General features: G+C 39.8%; 2 protein-coding genes across 7 annotated transcripts in view; one reads left to right on the top strand and one right to left on the bottom strand.

Moving 5' to 3' along the window:
* dchs2 (dachsous cadherin-related 2) overlaps window positions 1–4,602 on the top strand; it is a 62,842-nt gene extending 58,240 nt beyond the window's left edge. The window contains exon 20 of the mRNA XM_062026620.1: window positions 1,522–4,602. Within this exon, the coding sequence (XP_061882604.1) occupies window positions 1,522–4,088 (2,567 nt within the window). The 3' untranslated portion in view covers window positions 4,089–4,602. The remainder of the gene's footprint in view (window positions 1–1,521) is intronic.
* LOC133633868 (uncharacterized) overlaps window positions 1–25,204 on the bottom strand; it is a 174,155-nt gene that overhangs the window by 76,763 nt on the left and 72,188 nt on the right. For all 6 annotated transcript variants that reach the window (XM_062026628.1, XM_062026630.1, XM_062026624.1 and 3 more), the window contains exon 6: window positions 18,641–18,732. The gene's annotated coding sequence lies outside the window, so the exon portion shown is untranslated. The remainder of the gene's footprint in view (window positions 1–18,640; window positions 18,733–25,204) is intronic.

Below are 25,204 nucleotides of genomic sequence, written 5' to 3'. Positions count from 1 at the left end.
AACATAAAAAAATGTGGAAAAAGTGAAGCGCTGTGAATACTTCCGGACGCACTTTATATACTGTGAATAAAAAATGTGTAATCGTCTTCAGATATTAAGCAATTGCCAACCAATTTATTTATTTTATAGAGTTTTTTTATGTACAAATTGATGAACAACTTGCTTTAAATTATAAGAAAAAAAGTAATTGTGACAATCAGTTGTCAAAATATTCAATTTCTGTCAAAATTGCAAGAAAAAGTACATTTAGTACGAAAAATCAAGTACTTTATTTACAGGCTTTTGCAGGCCACATAAAATGATGTGGCGGGCCGATTCTGACCCATATGGTCCTTGAGTTTAAAACCTGTGTCCTAAAGTAATGCAGCAACAATGACCTGATCACCTAGAAAATATAATCTTTTATCCAATTTCTGATATTTTCAGAAAATGTAATTAAATTCCACTAATAACTTTGAGTTATGTACTGTATAGGGGAAGGAAATAAACGGAGTGAACCCTCTTGTCAGTCAATCACTGTCTTTGTCTCAGTTTTGGAATAAGGCTGTAACGTAACAAAATGTGGAAAAGGTGAAGCGCTGTGAATACTTTCCGGAAGCACCTTATATACTGTGAATAAAAAATGTGTAATCGTCTTCAGATATTAAGCAATTGCCAACCAATTTTTGATTTTATAGTGTTTTTTTATGTACAAATTGATGAACAACTTTCTTTAAATTATAAGTCAAAAAGTCATTGTGACAATCAGTTGTCAAAATAATCAATTTGTTTAAAAGATGTGCAATTGCATGCAGTAGATACATTTTTTCTGTCAAAATTGCAAGAAAAAATAAATTTAGTACGAAAAATCAAGTACTTTATTGAAGCATATTAATTACAGGCTTTTGCGGTCCACATAAAATGATGTGGCGGGCCGAATATGACCCCCGGGCCTTGAGTTTAAAACATGTGTCCAAAAGTAATGCAGCAAAAATGACCTGATCACCTAGAAAATATAATATTTTATTACATTTTTGATATTTTCTGAAAATGTCATTAAATTCCACTAATAACTTTGAGTTATGTACTGTATATGGGAAGGAAATAAACGGAGTGAACCCTCTTGTCAGTCAACCACTGTCTTTGTCTCTGTGGGTGTAGGAGGGGACACTAGCATGTACACACATTAAGAAGTTAAGTCGCGGAACAAACGTAAGGTAATGTAATAAAATGCAACAAAAAAAAAATGTAATCACTTGTTCCTTATCTAATTTCGGACATTTCCTTAAAGTTTCATGAAAATCCATCAGTTACTTTTTGAGTTATGGTACTAACTGACAAAGAAACACCTGCTGAAGTAATTAGCATAATCATCTATCTAATACAGATTTATATTTATTGGATTTTGCCACAAGAACTCTACATAGTGATCAAACAGTTTGATTGATTAATCGTTAAGCAATCTGCTTATTTGGTGGAATTGATTTGTTGATATAGCCATCTCTTCAGTTGAGTTTTAAAAATAGTTTTGTTATCTTTCAGGATCTCTTTTTACCAATAAGGCCATCAGGTCCATCACCAACAGCAACGCGGTCCATCTTCTCGTTGAGGCCCGAGATGGAGGAGACCCAGTCCGCGCCACGGTTACCTCCGTTGACGTGCTATTGGTGGACGCCAACGACCACGCCCCTCTGTTCCATCAGGACGTCTACATCGTCAGCGTCTCTGAGGACACGCCCACTGGTGCCACACTTCTGACACTCTTTGCCTCAGACCAAGACTGGAGCCCTGAGAATACGCATTTGGACTACGCCATTCTGAAGGGAAACGAGGAGAAGCCATTTTGTCTCGAAGTCAAAACGACGCGAGTGGAGAATCAGATGAAAAATGTTGGCGAGCTGGTTCTGTGTGACCTGTTAGACCGCGAGACCACAGAGAGCTACGTTCTGACAGTGAGCGTGTCCGACCGTGGAACGCCGGCGCTTAACAGCACTGCCATTGTTACGGTGACCGTCACCGACTGCAACGACAACACTCCGACCTTTTCCAGCACGGAGTACCACGCGCGAGTCAGTGAAAACAGCCTTGTGGGGACCAGCCTCGTCCAGGTCCGCGCTCATGACCCTGATCTGGGCATCAACGGTTTGCTGCATTACGAAATTGTCTCAGGGGACAGCCGAGGACGCCTTAGGCTGGACCCTCAGTCTGGCCTTTTGGTGGTCAACAGCTCACTAGACTATGAGGAGGACCCAAAGTACGCCCTCACTATACGAGCGTCTGACGGCGGGGAAACATCCGTAGCTCGCAAAGTGGCTTTCACCGTGGTTTTTATCACGGTGCTGGACGAAAACGACAACACTCCCTACTTCTTGTTCTCCACTTTTAACTGCTCTGTGCTGGAGAACCTCCCAGCATCTACGCATGCATGTTCAGTCCACGCCATCGACAATGATTTTGGCGTCTACGGCCAACTTACTTACTCCATCCTTTCCTCCTGCTTCATAGACTTCAGGGACAGCGGCCCGGATAGGAAGGAGGCTTTCGCCATCGATCCCATCACAGGCGACATTCACACCAAGCAGACTTTTGATTATGAACAGGAACGCGAGTACTGCTTTGTGGTGGAAGCTAGGGACAAAGGCGACAGGGCGGATACAGTCCGAGTGCAGATCTCCATCAAGGGCGTGGATGAGTTCAGTCCTGTCTTCAGCCAGAAGCAGTACCACTTTCTTCTACCAAAAGACGCTAAGTCCATGCAAACGGTTGGGTTTGTGATGGCTATGGACAACGATGGCGGAGTGGACGGGGTGGTGGAGTACTCCCTTGTGAACCCAACGCCCTTCTTCTCTATGAACAAAACAAATGGCGCCATCTATGTGTCAGGACCTGTATTCCGCAGGCGGGGCGGCCACGCCCCCGAGGACGAGCTTAAATTGCTTGTGTCTGCTGGTAGTCCCCGGCTGGGTTCCAGGACTACTTCCTGTCCGGTTTTCGTCGACATCTCCAGCTCGGCCGAGGTGCTGGTCGGAGTGGCTCTTGATGGACACATGCTGAGTCTGAGCGTCTCGCTGGCCATAGTCCTGCTTGTCCTCGTCATCTTTGTCAGCTTGGTCCTCAGATCCAAAATGAAAGAGGCCGCGTTAAAAAATGCAGCTTCCGTCGCCTCAAGCATGAACAATGGCTATATTGGACAACTGGACTGTGCCATCTCGTTGCAGGGGATGAAACCCAGCGTGTTAGTGAGCAAGTGCGACGCTGCAAACCACGACACCCCATCAAACTCCAGCGGTCGTGGGTCAGCAGAAGGCGAAACAGCCGAAGACCAGGAAATCAAGTGGATTAACGAGAATCCCTGCCGCAAAAGAGAGAACGGGACCTCAGAGAACCCTGACTCGGCCTTGCCTGGGGAAACCATGTCTTGTCACTCGGTCGATGTAGGCCCTGAACACCTTTTATCAGCCACTAACTGTTTCATCAGCACAGAAAGCATCCATCACTTTAAAGAGGAGGGAGGAGGTGAGGGACTACTTCCTGTAACAATAAGAGAAAGGGATCTGGAGGGGAAAAAGGGATATGCTCTTCTTTCTGAGGCTCTCGCATCTTCAGATTCCTTGTCCTCGCTCATGCGTCTGGATGAGCGCCTGGAAGAGCGCCTGGAAGGAGGATACAGTTGGGACTACTTGCTGGACTGGGAGCCGTGCTTCCAGACTCTGGCCCCCGTCTTTGCAGACATCGGGATGCTCCCGGATGAAAATCTCCAAAGCGGCCGCGAGGACTTCGCTACAGACCCTGGCGGCCTTATGCACCCACCGCCGCTCATTACGTCCGTGGCTCAGCCCGGCATCAGGACTGTACCTTCGCGCAGACCAAATCGAGCGCCCAGCCTGAGGAGGCGGCCCTCTTACCCCAGATACGCATACTCCCCGTTAGCGAGGAACACTGGACTCACTCCGACGGCAATGACACCCACGTTCTCCCCTTCACTGTCGTCACTCACAATCAGGACTCCCAGCGCCTCGCCGGTTGTTACTGACACCAGAGTCAGGGGTATTCGGCTGGACTCTGGGCCACACACTGCAAGCCTGCTGGAGGCAGAAATACAAGTATAGCCTATGCCAACGCCACCACCAGTTTTGTTGTCTGAGCTGACGTTTCCGTCCCAGGTTACCCAGGTGTTCCCCAGTCATCTGTGAGACATGGTCCCTTCAGCGTCCCCTACCTCAGGACATATTTTACTTGTCTTCTATGAATCACCACCTTAACATGGTGGACAAGTTTGACTACCCGATGAGCGTAGAACAGGGCTATTCCGCTACATAATTAAGAGGGCCGCAGTTTCAAGAGCCCAATGTCTCAAGGGCCATACATCAAAATGTGGATGTTTCGTCAAAAAGTGCCTCTGCAGGTTATACTTCTTTGAGACTGTGTTTACTTAATTGCAAAGTAAACACATCAGCTTTTACACTGCACTGTCAATAAATGTATTATTCTTCCCTCGCTACTCGTTTCTAGCGTGTGCAGCTAGTTAACAGTATGAAAAAATAGAATCTCCAGAAATTTTGTTCGAGAATGATGTTTCTTCTTTTGAATTACTTTCCTCCCTCAGTTTTATTTCTTTACACTTCTTCCTTCATTTAGGTTTGTAGGACTGAAAATGTAAACATAAAATAAACATTGCAAAAGTATAACGTCCATTGTTTATTGCACATAAATAAAATACAAGGTTTAGTGCAATACATTCACTACAAATGTTTCCACATTTGGAAATCACACAACATTCACACACCAAACATTGCATATAATGAATGTGACTTATCACAATTAAACCCAAGGTGTAGCGCTATCGCCCTCTACTGGTCAAATTTAGCACTACATGTATTAAACGAGCTAAGCCCGGCAGAGTTACTCTCAGACAAATAACACGACCACAAATACAAAATACATCACAAAGTCAGCAATTTCAATACAAAACAAACTAAATATCTTTAAGCACAATATCCATTTGTTTCCATTTTCTGCCGCTTTAAGCACAATATCTACTTACAAATGTTTGACCAAGTTTCGTGTTGAAACTTACATGCTGGGATTTCTACCATTGTTGCTGCTTGTCTGGATCAATGTGTCCGTCGCTTAAAAGGTCCGCCAGGAAACAAATGCTCGGGGCAGAACATTCATACTTTGTTGTCAAGTTGTTGTTAAAAGTCCGATTTTTGCAATTAATTTAGGGTTTTTTAGGGTCGAATGAGTAATCTCCTTCTACTCACCCCACTGCTGCTTATTGTGACACATATGCCTCGCTGTTGTCCCCTGTGGGGTGGCAGCAGTACTGCATAAATGACCAACCCTAGTTTTAATGGTTTCATCAAGCCTATTTGGGCGATGTTTAGCGGGCCAAAGGAAAAGCTCTGAAGGGTTTCTGTCTGAAGAGTCACCCCACAGACCGACCAACCCCCTGTGCAGCAGTTGTCACTAAAACAGCAACTCTAATAGCGGCTCAATAGTTTTATGCGTCAGTTTCCAGTTTTTATGTTTCCCCGATTAAAAGTTTTTAATCGACACTTTCAAGGACATTTTTATATGTCAAGTCCTACACTGCAAAAACTGAAATCTAAGTAAGATTAAATATCTCAAGTAAGGGTGATATTTGCTTATTTTCTGTCTAAGATAATTCTTCTCACTAAGCAGATTTTATGTTGGAGTGCTTTACTTGTTTTAAGGGTTTTGGTCCTAAATGATCTCAGTGAGATATTACAGCTTGTAGCTGAGATTTGATGACCTATATTGAGTAAAACATGCTTGAAACTAGAATATTAACTGATGCAAAGCTGTGTCATCAACACTCATAAGTATAAAACTACTTTTTTAAAGTAATAATTTCTTACTTCAAGCATGAAAAAAAAAATCATGATGCCGAGCGCATATCATTATGTCAAGATGATGGCACTAGAATTTACTTAATTTAAGAATATTTTTCAACATATTGAGCAAAAAGGTCTCTTTTTTTTCTACCAAGAAAAGTGCACTTGTTATTAGTGAGAATATACTTATTTTAAGGTATTTTTGGGTTAATTGAGCTTAGCTAATTTTACTTGTTTTGGAAAGTCTTGACAAGCCGAATTTTCTTGTTCTATTGGCAGATAATTTTGCTTAGTTCAAATAAAATACCCCTAATTTTTGTATTTTTTTCTTCTTGTTTTTGAACACTAACTTTTTGCAGTGTATGTTCTAGAATGTGAATGTGAGTGTGAATGTTGTCTATCTGTGTTGGCCCTGCGATGAGGTGGCGACTTGTCCAGGGTGTACCCCGCCTTCCGCCCGATTGTAGCTGAGATAGGCTCCAGCGCCCCCCGCGACTCCAAAAGGGACAAGCGGTAGAAAATGGATGGATGGAAGTTCTATGTCTTTTGTGTTTTGTGTTGTATTCAACTTGGCTCGTGTCATTCTTTGGCTTTTGTGTACCATGGACCTGATATACAGTTAAGATGTTTCATATCTTAAAACGTCAGCAATAAAATCACATTTGGGGGGTAAAAATCCCCCCCTTGGAGTTTTGCCAACATATATGTTTTTTAAATAATGCGTCACAGATGTACTCCAGTTTTAGTCAGCGTTTTTTTTACTCGTTTTATGTAGCCAAGTGCACAAAATGAAACACGTTGGTCATGCGGTTGCCTTTTTAGCCCTTAAAGGGAACTAACTTTAATAAACAAAGAAAGCCATTTTTGTTCTGTGGTATCGACCATGAATAATAAATCATGGAATCATCTTTTAAAAATCTAGTAAGAGGATTTTTTACTTGATCAAAGGCGGATGACGACGATATTGATGATGTCATCGTGTGTTGACTTGGTTAACATGTTTTGTTACGTTTGGATTTTGCCAAATAAGATTACGGACCAAAGTGTATGAAGTTGCATGACTGAATATGGAAGTTGTTTTCCCATTTGTGCTGTAAGCGTAATGAGAGCAGGATGGTGGAGGTCCATCCAGGATGTCTCCACTTGGTCTGCGGGCCAAGCAAATGTTCTCCTCCTCAGGGAACGCGAGGAAGCCGTGGAGCTGGAAGTCTATCAGATGTTTCCAGAGCAGAGATAATAAACAACGCGGCGCTGACCCTCCTCAGCATGCGTGTAATCGCCCAAAGGTGCCCTTTTTTTGGAGATTTCTATTATTTATTGACTCAGCTCAATGAGCGCCTCTCTTCACACTCTTTTCTTTGCTGTTTGTGATTTCAGCGAGTGCCGAGGCCGATGGAGGAGATCTCTCAGCGTATCAGGTGAGCTGGCCAAACAAGCCCCTCTAGTCACGGGGCTCAAAGCCAGACCCCTCCACCCCAAACAGCTGGTCGAAAGAGCCACGCTTTACAAAAATAAATACCTGGAGTGTAAGTGCTTAAAATCCGAAGAATGACTAAACTAAGACGCTTAATCCGCAAGAATCATGCCCCCTTTGTGCACCCTGAAAGCTATTTATACGCTGCCTGAGCTTTAGAAACCATTCTGTGCTAAGGTGCGAGTCAAAGATCCTCTATGTGACAGGTGTGCTCTGCTCTTTTTAAGCACCTACTGCAAAAATACTGGTCAAAGAGAGTCAATGCGACAAGTAGGGTTGGGTGCCGAATCCGACCGGGCAACGGTGCCACGTTTCGGTACCTGGGTTTTGCGTGACGTCACGCCCGGGTGCCAACTCTTCGCACTTCGGCACTTAGCGATCACTCCAGCGGCACTGAGAGCGGACTCAGCCAAACTAGATCTAAGTAATGCTGCAATTTTAATACCAACAAAGAAATTGACTCCAAAACGCTGCAAAGTAAGGTTCCACTTTTCCAAAAATGCGCTAGCTTGATGCTAATATACATTGGCTTGGATTTTTTTTTTTTTGTCATAAAAAAATACAATCATGTGCAGACTGTATTGATCTATATTGATATATAATGTAGGAACCAGAAATATTAATAACAGAAAGAAATAACCCTTTTGTGCGAATGAGTGTAAATGGGGGAGGGAGGTTTTTTGGGTTGGTGCGCTAATTGTAAGTGTATCTTGTGTTTTTTATGTTGATTTAATAAAAAATATATATATATATTATTTTTTTAAAAATGATTATTATTTTTTTTATGTGCGGCCCGGTACCAATCGATCCACGGACCGGTGCCGGGCCACCGACCGGTACCGGGCCACCGACCGGTACCGGGCCGCGGCCCGGTGGTTGGGGACCACTGCTCTTAATGACCAAAGCGCTATGCTGTTCTTGATAACATACTGAAAAACTCAAGTCTGTGACAGGATCAATCTGCCTTTTTTTGTAGGAATGTCGTCAAAGACCCTCTACTATCTTTGACGACATTCCTAGAAAAAACGTAAATTGCTCCTGTCAGACTTGAGTTTTTGCAGATCAAAAATGATTGTATTTTTCTATGACAAAAAAAAAAAAAATTCTAGGAATGCAGTTAGAGATCCTCGAAATGAGCAAAACGCTATGCTGTTTTTGATAACGTACTGCAAAAACTCAAGTCTGACAGGAGCAATTTACGGTTTTGCTAGGAGTGTCGTCAAAGATCCTCTAAATGACCGGAGTGCTATGCTGTTTTTGATAACGTACAGCAAAAACTTAAGTCTGTGACAGGAACGATTTACGTTTTTTCTAGGAATGCAGTCAAAGATCCTCTAAATGACATGAGTGCTTTGCGTTTTTTTGTAACATATTGCAAAAACTCAAGTCTGTGACAGAAACGATTTACATTTTTCCCAGGAATATCGTCAAAGATCCTCTAATCTACCAAAGTGCTATGCTGTTTTTGATAACGTACTTCAAAAACTCTAGTCTGTGACAGGAGCGATCTGCGTTTTTTCTAGGAACGCAGTCAAAAATCCTCTAAAGACCGGAGTGCTATGCTGTTTTTGATAACATACTGCAAAAATTCAAGTCTGAAGACAGGAACGATTTACGGTTTTTCTAGGAATGTCGTCATAGATCCTCGAAATGACCGCAGTGTTATGCTGTTTTTGATAACGTACTGCAAAAACTGAAGTTTGTGACAGGAGCGGTCTGTGTATTTTCTATGAATGCAGGCAAAGATCTTTTAAATGACCGGAGCGCTATTCTGTTTTTGATAACATACTGCAAAAACTCAAGTCTGTGACAGGAGCGATTCACGTTTTTTCTAGGAATGCAGTTAGAGATCCTCGAAATGAGCAAAACGCTATGCTGTTTTTGATAACGTACTGCAAAAACTCAAGTCTGACAGGAGCAATTTACGTTTTTTCTAGGAGTGTCGTCAAAGATCCTCTAAATGACCGGCGTGCTATGCTGTTTTTGATAACGTACAGCAAAAACTTAAGTCTGTGACAGGAACGATTTACATTTTTTTCTAGGAATGCAATCAAAGATCCTCTAAATGACATGAGTGCTATGCTGTTTTTCATAACATATTGCAAAAACTAAATTCTGTGACAGAAACGATTTACAGTTTTTCCAGGAATATCGTCAAAGATCCTCTAATCTACCAAAGCGCTACGCTGTTTTTGATAACAGACTGCAAAAACTCAAGTCTGTGACAGGAGCTATCTGCGTTTTTTCTATGAATGCAGTCAAAGATCCTCTAAATGACCAAAGCGCTATGCTGTTCTTGATAACATACTGAAAAACTCAAGTCTGTGACAGGAGAAATCTGCCTTTTTTTCTAGGAATATCGTCAAAGATCCTCTAAAGACCGGAGTGCTATGCTGTTTCTGATAACATACTGCAAAAATTCCAGTCTGAAGACAGGAACAATTTACGTTTTTTTTAGGAATGTCGTCATAGATCCTGGAAATGACCGGAGCGCTATGCTGTTTTTGATAACGTACTGCAAAAACTCAAGTCTGTGACAGGAGCAATCTGCGTTTTTTTCTAGGAATGTCGTCAGAGACCCTCTAAATGACTGAAGTGCTATGCTGTTTTTGATACCATACTGCAAAAAGTAAAGTCTATGACAGGAACGATTTACGATTTTTCTAGGAATGCAGTCAAAGATCCTCTAAATGACTGGAGCGCTATGCTGTATTTGATTACGTACTGTAAAAACTTTAGTCTGTGACAGGAGCTATCTGCGCTTTTTCTAGGAATGCAGTCAAAGATCCTCTAAATGACCGGAGCGCTATGCTGTATTTAAAAAAGTACTGCAAAAACTGTAGTCTGTGACAGGAGCGATCTGCGTTTTTTCTAGGAACGCAGTCAAAAATCCTCTAAAGACCGGAGTGCTATGCTGTTTTTGATAACATACTACAAAAATTCAAGTCTGAAGACAGGAACGATTTACGTTTTTTCTAGGAATATTGTCATAGATCCTCTAAATGACCGCAGTGCTATGCTGTTTTTGATAACGTACTGCAAAAACTCAAGTCTGTGACAGGAGCGGTCTGTGTATTTTCTATGAATGCAGGCAAAGATCTTTTAAATGACCGGAGCGCTATTCTGTTTTTGATAACATACTGCAAAAACTCAAGTCTGTGACAGGAGCGATTCACGTTTTTTCTAGGAATGCAGTTAGAGATCCTCTAAATGAACAAAGCACTATGCTGTTTTTGATAACATACTGCAAAAACTCAAGTCTGACAGGAGCAATTTACGGTTCTTCTAGGAATGTCGTCAAAGATCCTCTAAATGACCGGAGTGCTATGCTGTTTTTGATAACGTACAGCAAAAACTTAAGTCTGTGACAGGAACGATTTACGTTTTTTCTAGGAATGCAGTCAAAGATCCTCTAAATGACCTGAGTGCTATGCTGTTTTTCATATATTGCAAAAACTCAAGTCTGTGACAGAAACGATTTACGGTTTTTCCAGGAATATCGTCAAAGATCCTCTAATCTACCAAAGCGCTATGCTGTTTTTGATAACATACTTCCAAAACTCAAGTCTGTGACAGGAGCTATCTGCGTTTTTTCTAGGAATGCAGTTAGAGATCCTCTAAATGAACAAAGCGCTATGCTGTTTTTGATAACATACTGCAAAAACTCAAGTCTGACAGGAGCAATTTACGTTTTTCCTAGGAATGTTGTCAAAGATCCTCTAAATGACCGGCGTGCTATGCTGTTTTTGATAACGTACAGCAAAAACTTAAGTCTGTGACAGGAACGATTTACATTTTTTTCTAGGAATGCAATCAAAGATCCTCTAAATGACATGAGTGCTATGCTGTTTTTCATAACATATTGCAAAAACTAAATTCTGTGACAGAAACGATTTACAGTTTTTCCAGGAATATCGTCAAAGATCCTCTAATCTACCAAAGCGCTACGCTGTTTTTGATAACAGACTGCAAAAACTCAAGTCTGTGACAGGAGCTATCTGCGTTTTTTCTATGAATGCAGTCAAAGATCCTCTAAATGACCAAAGCGCTATGCTGTTCTTGATAACATACTGAAAAACTCAAGTCTGTGACAGGAGAAATCTGCCTTTTTTTCTAGGAATATCGTCAAAGATCCTCTAAAGACCGGAGTGCTATGCTGTTTCTGATAACATACTGCAAAAATTCCAGTCTGAAGACAGGAACAATTTACGTTTTTTTTAGGAATGTCGTCATAGATCCTGGAAATGACCGGAGCGCTATGCTGTTTTTGATAACGTACTGCAAAAACTCAAGTCTGTGACAGGAGCAATCTGCGTTTTTTTCTAGGAATGTCGTCAGAGACCCTCTAAATGACTGAAGTGCTATGCTGTTTTTGATACCATACTGCAAAAAGTAAAGTCTATGACAGGAACGATTTACGATTTTTCTAGGAATGCAGTCAAAGATCCTCTAAATGACTGGAGCGCTATGCTGTATTTGATTACGTACTGTAAAAACTTTAGTCTGTGACAGGAGCTATCTGCGCTTTTTCTAGGAATGCAGTCAAAGATCCTCTAAATGACCGGAGCGCTATGCTGTATTTAAAAAAGTACTGCAAAAACTGTAGTCTGTGACAGGAGCGATCTGCGTTTTTTCTAGGAACGCAGTCAAAAATCCTCTAAAGACCGGAGTGCTATGCTGTTTTTGATAACATACTACAAAAATTCAAGTCTGAAGACAGGAACGATTTACGTTTTTTCTAGGAATATTGTCATAGATCCTCTAAATGACCGCAGTGCTATGCTGTTTTTGATAACGTACTGCAAAAACTCAAGTCTGTGACAGGAGCGGTCTGTGTATTTTCTATGAATGCAGGCAAAGATCTTTTAAATGACCGGAGCGCTATTCTGTTTTTGATAACATACTGCAAAAACTCAAGTCTGTGACAGGAACGATTCACGTTTTTTCTAGGAATGCAGTTAGAGATCCTCTAAATGAACAAAGCACTATGCTGTTTTTGATAACATACTGCAAAAACTCAAGTCTGACAGGAGCAATTTACGGTTCTTCTAGGAATGTCGTCAAAGATCCTCTAAATGACCGGAGTGCTATGCTGTTTTTGATAACGTACAGCAAAAACTTAAGTCTGTGACAGGAACGATTTACGTTTTTTCTAGGAATGCAGTCAAAGATCCTCTAAATGACCTGAGTGCTATGCTGTTTTTCATATATTGCAAAAACTCAAGTCTGTGACAGAAACGATTTACGGTTTTTCCAGGAATATCGTCAAAGATCCTCTAATCTACCAAAGCGCTATGCTGTTTTTGATAACATACTTCCAAAACTCAAGTCTGTGACAGGAGCTATCTGCGTTTTTTCTAGGAATGCAGTTAGAGATCCTCTAAATGAACAAAGCGCTATGCTGTTTTTGATAACATACTGCAAAAACTCAAGTCTGACAGGAGCAATTTACGTTTTTCCTAGGAATGTTGTCAAAGATCCTCTAAATGACCGGCGTGCTATGCTGTTTTTGATAACGTACAGCAAAAACTTAAGTCTGTGACAGGAACGATTTACGTTTTTTCTAGGAATGCAATCAAAGATCCTCTAAATGACATGAGTGCTATGCTGTTTTTCATATATTGCAAAAACTCAAGTCTGTGACAGAAACGATTTACGGTTTTTCCAGGAATATCGTCAAAGATCCTCTAATCTACCAAAGCGCTACGCTGTTTTTGATAACATACTTCAAAAACTCAAGTCTGTGACAGGAGCTATCTGCGTTTTTTCTAGGAATGCAGTTAGAGATCCTCTAAATGAACAAAGTGCTATGCTGTTTTTGATAACATACTGCAAAAACTCAAGTCTGACAGGAGCAATTTACGTTTTTTCTAGGAATGTTGTCAAAGATCCTCTAAATGACCGGCGTGCTATGCTGTTTTTGATAACGTACAGCAAAAACTTAAGTCTGTGACAGGAACGATTTACATTTTTTTCTAGGAATGCAATCAAAGATCCTCTAAATGACATGAGTGCTATGCTGTTTTTCATAACATATTGCAAAAACTAAATTCTGTGACAGAAACGATTTACAGTTTTTCCAGGAATATCGTCAAAGATCCTCTAATCTACCAAAGTGCTATGCTGTTTTTGATAACGTACCTCAAAACTCAAGTCTGTGACAGGAGCTATCTGCGTTTTTTCTATGAATGCAGTCAAAGATCCTCTAAATGACCAAAGCGCTATGCTGTTCTTGATAACATACTGAAAAACACAAGTCTGTGACAGGAGCAATCTACCTTTTTTTCTAGGAATGTCGTCAAAGATCCTCTAAAGACCGGAGTGCTATGCTGTTTCTGATAACATACTGCAAGAATTCCAGTCTGAAGACAGGAACGATTTACGTTTTTTTTAGGAATGTCGTCATGGATCCTGGAAATGACTGGAGCGCTATTCTGTTTTTGATAACATACTGCAAAAACTCAAGTCTGTGACAGGAGCGATTCACGTTTTTTCTAGGAATGCAGTTAGAGATCCTCTAAATGAACAAAGCACTATGCTGTTTTTGATAACGTACTGCAAAAACTCAAGTCTGACAGGAGCAATTTACGGTTTTGCAAGGAGTGTCGTCAAAGATCCTCTAAATGACCGGAGTGCTATGCTGTTTTTGATAACGTACAGCAAAAACTTAAGTCTGTGACAGGAACGATTTACGTTTTTTCTAGGAATGCAGTCAAAGATCCTCTAAATGACATGAGTGCTTTGCGTTTTTTTGTAACATATTGCAAAAACTCAAGTCTGTGACAGAAACGATTGACATTTTTCCCAGGAATATCGTCAAAGATCCTCTAATCTACCAAAGTGCTATGCTGTTTTTGATAACGTACTTCAAAAACTCTAGTCTGTGACAGGAGCGATCTGCGTTTTTTCTAGGAACGCAGTCAAAAATCCTCTAAAGACCGGAGTGCTATGCTGTTTTTGATAACATACTGCAAAAATTCAAGTCTGAAGACAAGAACGATTTACGGTTTTTCTAGGAATGTCGTCATAGATCCTCGAAATGACCGCAGTGTTATGCTGTTTTTGATAACGTACTGCAAAAACTGAAGTCTGTGACAGGAGCGGTCTGTGTATTTTCTATGAATGCAGGCAAAGATCTTTTAAATGACCGGAGCGCTATTCTGTTTTTGATAACATACTGCAAAAACTCAAGTCTGTGACAGGAGCGATTCACATTTTTTCTAGGAATGCAGTTAGAGATCCTCTAAATGAACAAAGCGCTATGCTGTTTTTGATAACAGACTGCAAAAATTCAAGTCTGACAGGAGCAATTTACGGTTCTTCTAGGAATGTCGTCAAAGATCCTCTAAATGACCGGAGTGCTATGCTGTTTTTGATAACGTACAGCAAAAACTTAAGTCTGTGACAGGAACGATTTACGTTTTTTCTAGGAATGCAGTCAAAGATCCTCTAAATGACCTGAGTGCTATGCTGTTTTTCATATATTGCAAAAACTCAAGTCTGTGACAGAAACGATTTACGGTTTTTCCAGGAATATCGTCAAAGATCCTCTAATCTACCAAAGCGCTACGCTGTTTTTGATAACATACTTCAAAAACTCAAGTCTGTGACAGGAGCTATCTGCGTTTTTTCTAGGAATGCAGTTAGAGATCCTCTAAATGAACAAAGCGCTATGCTGTTTTTGATAACATACTGCAAAAACTCAAGTCTGACAGGAGCAATTTACGTTTTTTCTAGGAATGTTGTCAAAGATCCTCTAAATGACCGGCGTGCTATGCTGTTTTTGATAACGTACAGCAAAAACTTAAGTTTGTGACAGGAATGATTTACATTTTTTCTAGGAATGCAGTCAAAGATCCTCTAAATGACATGAGTGCTATGCTGTTTTTCATAACATATTGCAAAAACTCAATTCTGTGACAGAAACGATTTACAGTTTTTCCAGGAATATCGTCAAAGATCCTCTGATCTACCAAAGTGCTATGCTGTTTTTGATAACGTACTTCAAAACTGAAGTCTGTGACAGGAGCTATCTGCGTTTTTTCTATGAATGCAGTCAAAGATCCTCTAAATGACCAAAGCGCTATGCTGTTCTTGATAACATACTGAAAAACTCAAGTCTGTGACAGGAGAAATCTGCCTTTTTTTCTAGGAATGTCGTCAAAGATCCTCTAAAGACCGGAGTGCTATGCTGTTTCTGATAACATACTGCAAGAATTCCAGTCTGAAGACAGGAACGATTTACGTTTTTTTTAGGAATGTCGTCATAGATCCTGGAAATGACTGGAGCGCTATGCTGTTTTTGAAAACGTACTGCAAAAACTCAAGTCTGTGACAGGAGCGGTCTGTGTATTTTCTATGAATGCAGTCAAAGATCTTTTAAATGACCGGAGCGCTATTCTGTTTTTGATAACATACTGCAAAAAGTAAAGTCTGTGACAGGAACGATTCACGTTTTTTCTAGGAATGCAGTTAGAGATCCTCTAAATGAACAAAGCGCTATGCTGTTTTTGATAACATACTGCAAAAACTCAAGTCTGACAGGAGCAATTTACGGTTTTTCTAGAAATGTCGTCAAAGATCCTCTAAATGACCGGCGTGCTATGCTGTTTTTGATAACGTACAGCAAAAACTTAAGTCTGTGACAGGAATGATTTACATTTTTTCTAGGAACGCAGTCAAAGATCCTCTAAATGACATGAGTGCTATGCTGTTTTTCATAACATATTGCAAAAACTCAATTCTGTGACAGAAACGATTTACATTTTTCCCAGGAATGCAGTCAAAGATCCTCTAAATGACCTGAGTGCTATGCTGTTTTTCATATATTGCAAAAACTCAAGTCTGTGACAGAAACGATTTACGGTTTTTCCAGGAATATCGTCAAAGATCCTCTGATCTACCAAAGTGCTATGCTGTTTTTGATAACAGACTGCAAAAACTCAAGTCTGTGACAGGAGCTATCTGCGTTTTTTCTATGAATGCAGTCAAAGATCCTCTAAATGACCAAAGCGCTATGCTGTTCTTGATAACATACTGAAAAACTCAAGTCTGTGAAAGGAGAAATCTGCCTTTTTTTCTAGGAATATCGTCAAAGATCCTCTAAAGACCGGAGTGCTATGCTGTTTTTGATAACATACTGCAAAAATTCCAGTCTGAAGACAGGAACAATTTACGTTTTTTTTTAGGAATGTCGTCATAGATCCTGGAAATGACCGGAGCGCTATGCTGTTTTTGATAACGTACTGCAAAAACTCAAGTCTGTGACAGGAGCAATCTGCGTTTTTTTCTAGGAATGTCGTCAGAGACCCTCTAAATGACTGAAGTGCTATGCTGTTTTTGATACCATACTGCAAAAAGTAAAGTCTATGACAGGAACGATTTACGATTTTTCTAGGAATGCAGTCAAAGATCCTCTAAATGACTGGAGCGCTATGCTGTATTTGATAACGTACTGTAAAAACTTTAGTCTGTGACAGGAGCTATCTGCGCTTTTTCTAGGAATGCAGTCAAAGATCCTCTAAATGACCGGAGCGCTATGCTGTATTTAAAAAAGTACTGTAAAAACTGTAGTCTGTGACAGGAGCGATCTGCGTTTTTTTCTAGGAACGCAGTCAAAAATCCTCTAAAGACCGGAGTGCTATGCTGTTTTTGATAACATACTACAAAAATTCAAGTCTGAAGACAGGAACGATTTACACTACCGTTCAAAAGTTTGGGGTCACATTGAAATGTCCTTATTTTTGAAGGAAAAGCACTGTACTTTTCAATGAAGATAACTGTAAACTAGTCTTAACTTTAAAGAAATACACTCTATACATTGCTAATGTGGTAAATGACTATTCTAGCTGCAAATGTCTGGTTTTTGGTGCATTATCTACATAGGTGTATAGAGGCCCAATTCCAGCAACTATCACTCCAGTGTTCTAATGGTACAATGTGTTTGCTCAATGGCTCAGAAGGCTAATTGATGATTAGAAAACCCTTGTGCAATCATGTTCACACATCTGAAAACAGTTTAGCTCGTTACAGAAGCTACAAAACTGACCTTACTTTGAGCAGATTGAGTTTCTGGAGCATCACATTTGTGGGGTCAATTAAATGCTCAAAATGGCCAGAAAAAGAGAACTTTCATCTGAAACTCGACAGTCTATTCTTGTTCTTAGAAATGAAGGCTATTCCACAAAATTGTTTGGGTGACCCCAAACTTTTGAACGGTAGTGTACGTTTTTTCTAGGAATGTTGTCATAGATCCTCTAAATGACCGCAGTGCTATGCTGTTTTTGATAACGTACTGCAAAAACTTAAGTCTGTGACAGGAACGATTTACGGTTTTTCTAGGAATGTCGTCAAAGATCCTCTAAATGACCAGAGTGCTATGCTGTTTTTCATAACACATTGCAAAAACTCAAGTCTGTGAAAGAAACTAATATCGTATTTCCAGGAATATCGTCAAAGATCTCTAATCTACCAAAGTGCAATGCTGTTTTTGATAACGTACTGCAAAACCTCAAGTCTGTGACAGCAGCGATCTGCGTTTTTTCTAGGAACGCAGTCAAAGATCCTCTAAACGTCCTAAGTGCTTTGCTGTTTTTGCTGACCGAATGCAGAAGCGCAAATCAAAGATGGTGTATACGACAGGAGCGCTCAGCAGCAAGCCTGCACAATGAGGCATTGTGACGTAAAGTGTGTGTGTGGTCTCCACTTGTCAGAAGCTGAGCTGTTGATTGTTGGGGCTGATAGTTGTGTTGGACGAGGACGATCCAGCCAGGAATCAAAGCCAGCTGTGTTCCTCTTATCCTGTCTTTTATTTGCCATTTATCTCCATTTACATTTCTGCTGTTGGCACGTGTGCTCGCTCCCAAACAAGACGGCCATTGTGGTTTCTGGCTTCTAAGCCCGGGAGACCGAAGACCACATCATAGTTTGACGACTGGATGCAGATTTTTTTTTCTTTCAATGAATTGTTGTTCAAATGTTTCTCGAAGAAATGTTTGAGACTTTTTCGTGGCAACAAAAACTATCTTTTTTTTGTTCCCAAAATCGGGCAAAACATGTCCTGTTGCATCCGAGCTTTTTTGTATATATTTGACTAGAGCGTTCCGAGTAGGATATTTCCAACTTCCCAGCAGTCCAATTTAAGACTTTTTTTCCCCCCCCTGCTTCATTTTAAAGAGAAAACCATAGAAAAAAAATGCAGAAATGTTGGACTTCCCCTCCACCGCCGTTGTTTGCGTAATCCCGCCTGACGGACGCGCAAACAAACAAAACAGCACGCAAAGCACGCATGGCCTCCTTGGAGGAGGTAATTAATGGCAGAGCTCCTTACCTTGTGCCTCCAATGCCTTTCAGATGTTTGACGAGCGTGGATGCCAGAGAGAGAGAGAGGTCGGCCATGTCTGCTCCTGATAGACTCCGTAGCTGCAAACAACAAGGAAGGACAGAATCAAGAAGAGGCTAGCTTGTTAGCAACCATTGTTATTATTAACATAACAATAAGCACATACATTTGACGTATTTGACTTTAGGGATCAGTAAGAAAAATGTGACCGCAACGTTGTCGTCAAAATTGAAAGACACCGTTTTTGCCGCATGTTCTCATCTCAACTACTTCAACATAAGCCAAATAAAACCACGAGCTGTGTTCTGCGCACACAAAAAACATCGTAATTAAGGGACGGTAATGAATCCAAGGCATTGACGTGTTTTATTCAAAATTATTTTGTTCTTTTACAGGGTGATGCCAAAACGTTCGCACGGAATCAGATGATTGGTCAACGTTTGTGGAAAAATTACATTTGGCCTAGGGCTGGGCGATATGGCCTTTTATTAATATCTCAATATTTTTAGGCCATGTCACGATACACGATATATATGGCGATATTTTGCCTTAGCCTTGAATGAACACTTGATGCATATAATCGCAGCAGTATGATGATTCTATGTGTCTACATTAAAACATTCTTGTTCATACTTCATTAATATATGCTCATTTTAAACTTTCACGCAGAGAGGGAAATCACAACTAAGTCAATTTATCAAAACTGTATTTATTAAAGTTATTAAGCAGTGGCACAAACATTCATGTCATTTCAAAACAGAAAGTTAAAACAAGCTATTAATGCACTTTTGTGCATGATGTCACTAAGATGACATATCAAAACAACACTAAATTAAAGTGTACTTTTTGTACAGAACGCCACTACAATAGTTTAAAACAAATAAAGTGCACTTTTGTGCATGATGTCACACAAGATATTTCAATAACTGTCAAAAAAAATGAGCTGCATAATAGGAAATCAAATAGTGTATGTCCTTCGCTATGTGGTAGGTTCCTGCGGACGTTATCTCCTTCTGTTGTTGACTATTTTTTGCATACGGTGTTGATCTGGAAATGGTTGCTTGGGCATTTTGTTGGCGTGGCACCGAACGGAGATGTTGACATGCGAAGTTTCAAGCACTCTTCATTCTCTAGCGGGTGACTTTTCAAAAGATGCTACATTAGCAGTGGTGCTACTTTTTGTAGCAACGCTTTTGCCGCATAAATGTTGAACATCTTCCCACTTGAAGCCAAACCACCGCCAGACGATGAATCATGTGCTGTTTTTCTTGGTAATTAATTCTTCTTCCATTTGTTACCAGATTCGCACCTTCTCTCTCTCGTATTACCACTCGCACCTCACCGTTAGCTTCACAGCTAACGTTACCATGCCGCTACCTCTCTGCTCCGCGGGAGCGTGGGACATTGCACGCGCGACAGTATGTGACGTATGTAAGAAGGTGCGCTTGTTTTATGTCTCTGTGAGAAGGAGAGACAAGAAAGAGTGAGAAACGCATGCAGTGTAATGCCCGCAGCTAAATGCAACTGCGTGAGAACGTATACTCGAATGTCACGATATAGTCATTTTCTATATCGCACAGAGACAAAACCGCAATATATCGAGTATATCGATATATTGAGTATATCGATATATCGCCCAGCCCTAATTTGGCCCACATATTTTTAGCGCTTTGACAATCAAACATCTCAAAATTTGCGCACATTTTTTAAATTGTATTTTATATTTTTTATTTTATTAGGGCCAGAGCTCGTAGGTGCCATACAAAGCACAGCAAGGACTCTACTGAAATTACTCTGTTTTTTATTATTATTAATTTTCTTCCGCCAGTTTGGACACATTTTTGAGGTCCTTAACATGCATGAAAAGTGCCCAAATTTTGTAGGCGCGTCAGGTACGGCGAAAAATTTTATATTTTGGAGGTCTTGAAAATCTAATTTTAAAATTGGCTTTCTATTTTTTATTTGAAATTTGTATTTTTAAAATATATATTTTTTAATTGTATTTTATTTTTTGCGCTAAAATTTAAAGGACCAAATACCGAGAACTCGATCCGCCGTCCGAACAAAAAACATTAAATAACGTTAAAGTGTCAACGGTTTCTCCCAAGAGCAACAACATAACAATTGAACTGATGAAGAAACTTGACACCTAAAATCCTACTCAAAGTTAGAGTTAGTGACATGTTTTGTTGTTTTTAACGTTGACTTTTAACCATTCGTCTTATTTCGCTTAAAAGGCAATCGACTTTGCAAGAATGTGACATTTTAGTTTGTTTCTGAAGGATCAATAACTGCGTTATTAAATTACTATGGGAAAAATGGAAATTATTTTTATTAAACCTTGTAAATCTAGTTAATTCCAATACACATTTATTGAATTTTCTAGCTGTATTTATACACTTACTATAGTAATTGATAATTTTTTTTACATGTACATTGATACATACTGATTTAAATTTTCCATGTATTTAAATCTAATAATTTGTTGTAGTGCTACAGTATATGTTATATAGTTATTATATGTGGACTAATATTGATAATTAGGGGTGTTGAAAAATTATTTTTGGGCCATCTCTGCCCGTACATCAGCAACCAAAAGAAGCTTTTACATAACCTGTAACCTGTTTTGAAAAGATGTTCTTAGCATATTTATACCAAATACAGTAATATGTTGCCAGAATCGTTTGGAATTGAGAATCATTTTTGAATTGAATGGTCACCTCAAGAATTGGAATCGAATCGTGAGATGTTGTAAGGTTCACCTCACTATTGATGATGGAGATTAAGAGGCAGGGTTAGTTAATTTTATACACTTATTTTTTATTAAATTGTTATTGTGTATATGTATAAGCGCAAAATGCATACATTTAATCAAATATTAGCCTCTTTTTAGCTAGCTATGGGATTAGCAAACTTTTTCCACTGAGGGACTGTATACTGAAAAAACTAAAAGAATACATTTTGTACATAAAGATGCTAAAACCCATTCAATGGACGCCAGTAAATGCTAAGATATTTTGAAGGAAAAAAAAGTTATTTTAGCTTTTGTGTCATTGATGACAATGTAAATAGTTGTCGGGTTATGTCTAATACGGATGCACAAAAAAATCGATTTACAACCAAATCACGATTCTTATTCATCCCAATTCTAAATCGATTTATAATTTTCAAAAATCGATAAAAAAAATTTAAAAAACAATTCTACTTTTAAAAAAAAAAAAAAAAGAATCCATGTTTCAAAAGACCTTTTAGGCCAACTGCATGCAACCAAAAGTAGCTTTTCTAACCTTCAATTTGTTTTGAAAAAGTTTGGATTGCGAGGATCTGTTTGAATCATGTTAAATTGAGTATCTGAATCGAATCGTCACCCCAGGAATCCAAATCAAATCGAATCGTTAGGTGCCCAAAGATTCACACCTTTAATATCTAATAAACCTCATTAATAATAAAATTATTTCATTTTTATTTAGTTTTGTTGTTTATCAATGCATGGTGCAATCGTATGTGCGCAACCGATATCCGATATTCCGATATTGTCCAACTCTTAATTACCGATTCCGATATCAACCGATACCGATATATACAGTCGTGGAATTAACACATTATTATGCCTAATTTTGTTGTGATGCCCCGCTGGATGCATTAAACAATGTAACAAGGTTTTCCTAAATAAAACAACTCAAGTTATGGAAAAAAATGCCAACATGGCACTGCCATATTTATTATTGAAGTCACAAAGTGCATTATTTTTTTTAACATGCCTCAAAACAGCAGCTTGGAATTTGGGACATGCTCTCCCTGAGAGAGCATGAGGAGGTTGAGGTGGGCGGGGTTGGGGGTGGGGGTAGTGTGGGGGCGGGTAGCGTGGGGTGTATATTGTAGCGTCCCGGAAGAGTTATTGCTGCAATGGGTTCTGGGTATTTGTTCTGTTGTGCTTATGTTGTGTTACGGTGCGGATGTTCTCCCGAAATGTGTTTGTTATTATTGTTTGGTGTGGGTTCACAATGCGGCGCATATTTGTAACAGTGTTAAAGTTGTTTATACGGATACCCTCAGTGTGACCTGTATGGCTGTTGACCAAGTATGCCTTGAATTCACTTGTGTGTGTGAAAAGCCGTAGATATTATGTGAATGGGCCGGCACGCAATTGCAGTGCCTTTAAGGCACGCCCCCAATATTGTTGTCTGGGTGGAAATCGGGAGAAATTCGGGAGAATGGTTGCCCCGGGAGATTTTCGGGAGGGGCACTGAAATTCGGGAGTCTCGCAGGAAAATCGGGAGGGTTGGCAAGTATGACTGGGAGACGCAACTGCTCTGTACTTCTCCCTACGTCCGTGTACCACTCCGTACAGCGGCGTTTTAAAAAGTCATACATTTTACTTTTTGAAACCGATACCGATAATTTCCGATATTACATTTTAAAGCATTTATCGGCCGATAATATCAGCAGTCCGATATTATCGGACATCTCTACTTTTTTGGTTTGTTTTTCACTGCTTTACTTTTGTAGCTGTATGTAGAAATAGCGCCTCTGAAGTGGCAGCTGGTTGCATCAGCTCTTTTAAAGTATTTTATGTATTTTGTGTTCATTTTTTTTCCTTTTGTTTTTACCAAGATGGGACAACAATACTGCGCTTTTTTTTTAACAAAGAGAGCGCAGTCTACCAAGTCAAATTCCAAGTGTGTTAAACATACTTGGCCAATAAAGCTGATTCTTTGGACATCCCTGTATTATGGAGATTACAATCAGTCAAATAAAAATTTGATTTTTAACCTTTTTTGCTGCACCCTCGTCTTCTTTTTTTTTTTTTTTTTAATAAAAAAAAGGTAGTGGCATTAAAAATTACATTATGTTTTATGTGCACTTTCATTTATTTGTGCCCTCCCAGTCTGAACTCCAAAAGGGTTACTGTAATATTATGGTAGAAACTTAAGATGACCGCCTCTAACCTGAGCCCAAGTTTAGCCCCCTTGGCCAAGGCCAGTAGGGGGAGGGAGTGCTGTCGCCGAGGGTGGCTGAAAGAAAGCGGGTCAGAGCAGCGTTAGATCCATCAAGAAGCCTCCAGCATCACATTTGGCTGCAATTAAATCAGCTCTGTGATAAAAAACAGATGGTGCAAATATGGCGGCGGTGCAAAACCTGTTTTTTCTCTTTTTTTAAAAATAAAAACAACAATATAGCAATTCTCTTTTTTTTGTTTTAGCTTGTGTGGCCTTCTGCTGACATTTTTAATGACCGTGACCTTTCACCTACGTGTAATACGAGGCCTAATAGATTAGAGTGTGACTGTCACTTTAAAAGAGTGTCTCTGACGACATGCCAGGCCACCTTTGAACCTTGGTGCAAAGCAACGGGGGTTGAAGTGGCTTAAAAGCGGTTTGGTGGGGGGTGGAAACAGTTGGGCAGGTGCTCCCTACAGGGGACCCGCTGATGGATGGGTCTGGCTGGGGTGCCCACCCCTGCCCTCACCATAGTGGAGATGGATGTCCCGACTTGCTTCAGGTTCAAAAATGAGGTGCTGCTTGACAGCCTCGACTCAAAAACTGAGTCCATTCATTCTAGAGTTTGACGACAAGGGGACCAAACAACTTTAGGGTCAAGTTGTTTAAACCTTAATCCACCCCCAACCCCAGATCCCACCCACGCCTGACTCCCCCTTATGTGTCTGTAAGTCATGAGGCAAAAAGGGACTTCTTTGTCAGGTTAAGTTCTAGTTTTGTCCTCCCTTTACACACACTAGTTAGCTTTATGTACCACTAATAACGCAGCCATACTGCGTAAACGCGTACAAATAGTCTTTGACGATCACGGAAAAAAAAATATACGTCAATGAAAAACGGTCCTCGATGTTTGTGAAAATGTGTATGGTAGAATAATCGAAGACCTAGCCCTTTTCAGTGTTTCAGAAAAAGGAATATCAATAAAGGTTTGTCAAACTGTTTATTTTGTCTTTGATATTTCGGAAAACACGTATGTTCAGTTTATCAAAGACTAAATTGCCTTCAATGTCAACGGTACGTTAGGTTAATCACAGACTAAAAATCGTCTTCAATGTTAACGAAAACACGTATGATAGGCTGCATTGTCTTTAATGTTGATAAAAACTTGTACGTTAGGGTCAACAGAGACTAAATTCTATTTAATGTTAACGAAAACTTGTACATTAGGTTCATCAGTGACTAAATTGTCAGTAATGTTTACAAAAACTTGCACGTTAGGTTCATCAATGACTAAATTGTCGGTAATGTTTAGGAAAACTTGTATGTTAGGATCATCAAAGGCTAAATTGTCTAATGTTTACGAAAATGTACCATTAATAACGCAGCCAGACTGCGTAAACGCGTACAAATCTAAATTGTCTTTGACGATCATGGAAAAAAATATATACGTCAATCAAAAACGGTCCTCGATGTTTATGAAAATGTGTATGATAGAATAATCGAAGACCTAGCTCTCTTCAGTGTTTCAGAAAAAGGAATATCAATAAAGGTTTGTCGAACTGTTTATTTTGTCTTTGATATTTCAAAAACATGTACGTTCGGTTTATCAAAG

This window comes from Entelurus aequoreus, linkage group LG18 (assembly GCF_033978785.1).
Source record: "Entelurus aequoreus isolate RoL-2023_Sb linkage group LG18, RoL_Eaeq_v1.1, whole genome shotgun sequence".
NCBI lineage: Eukaryota > Metazoa > Chordata > Actinopteri > Syngnathiformes > Syngnathidae > Entelurus > Entelurus aequoreus.
The sequence above is the reverse complement of the archived record's forward strand: the minus strand, read 5'-3'. Positions and strand labels throughout refer to the sequence as shown.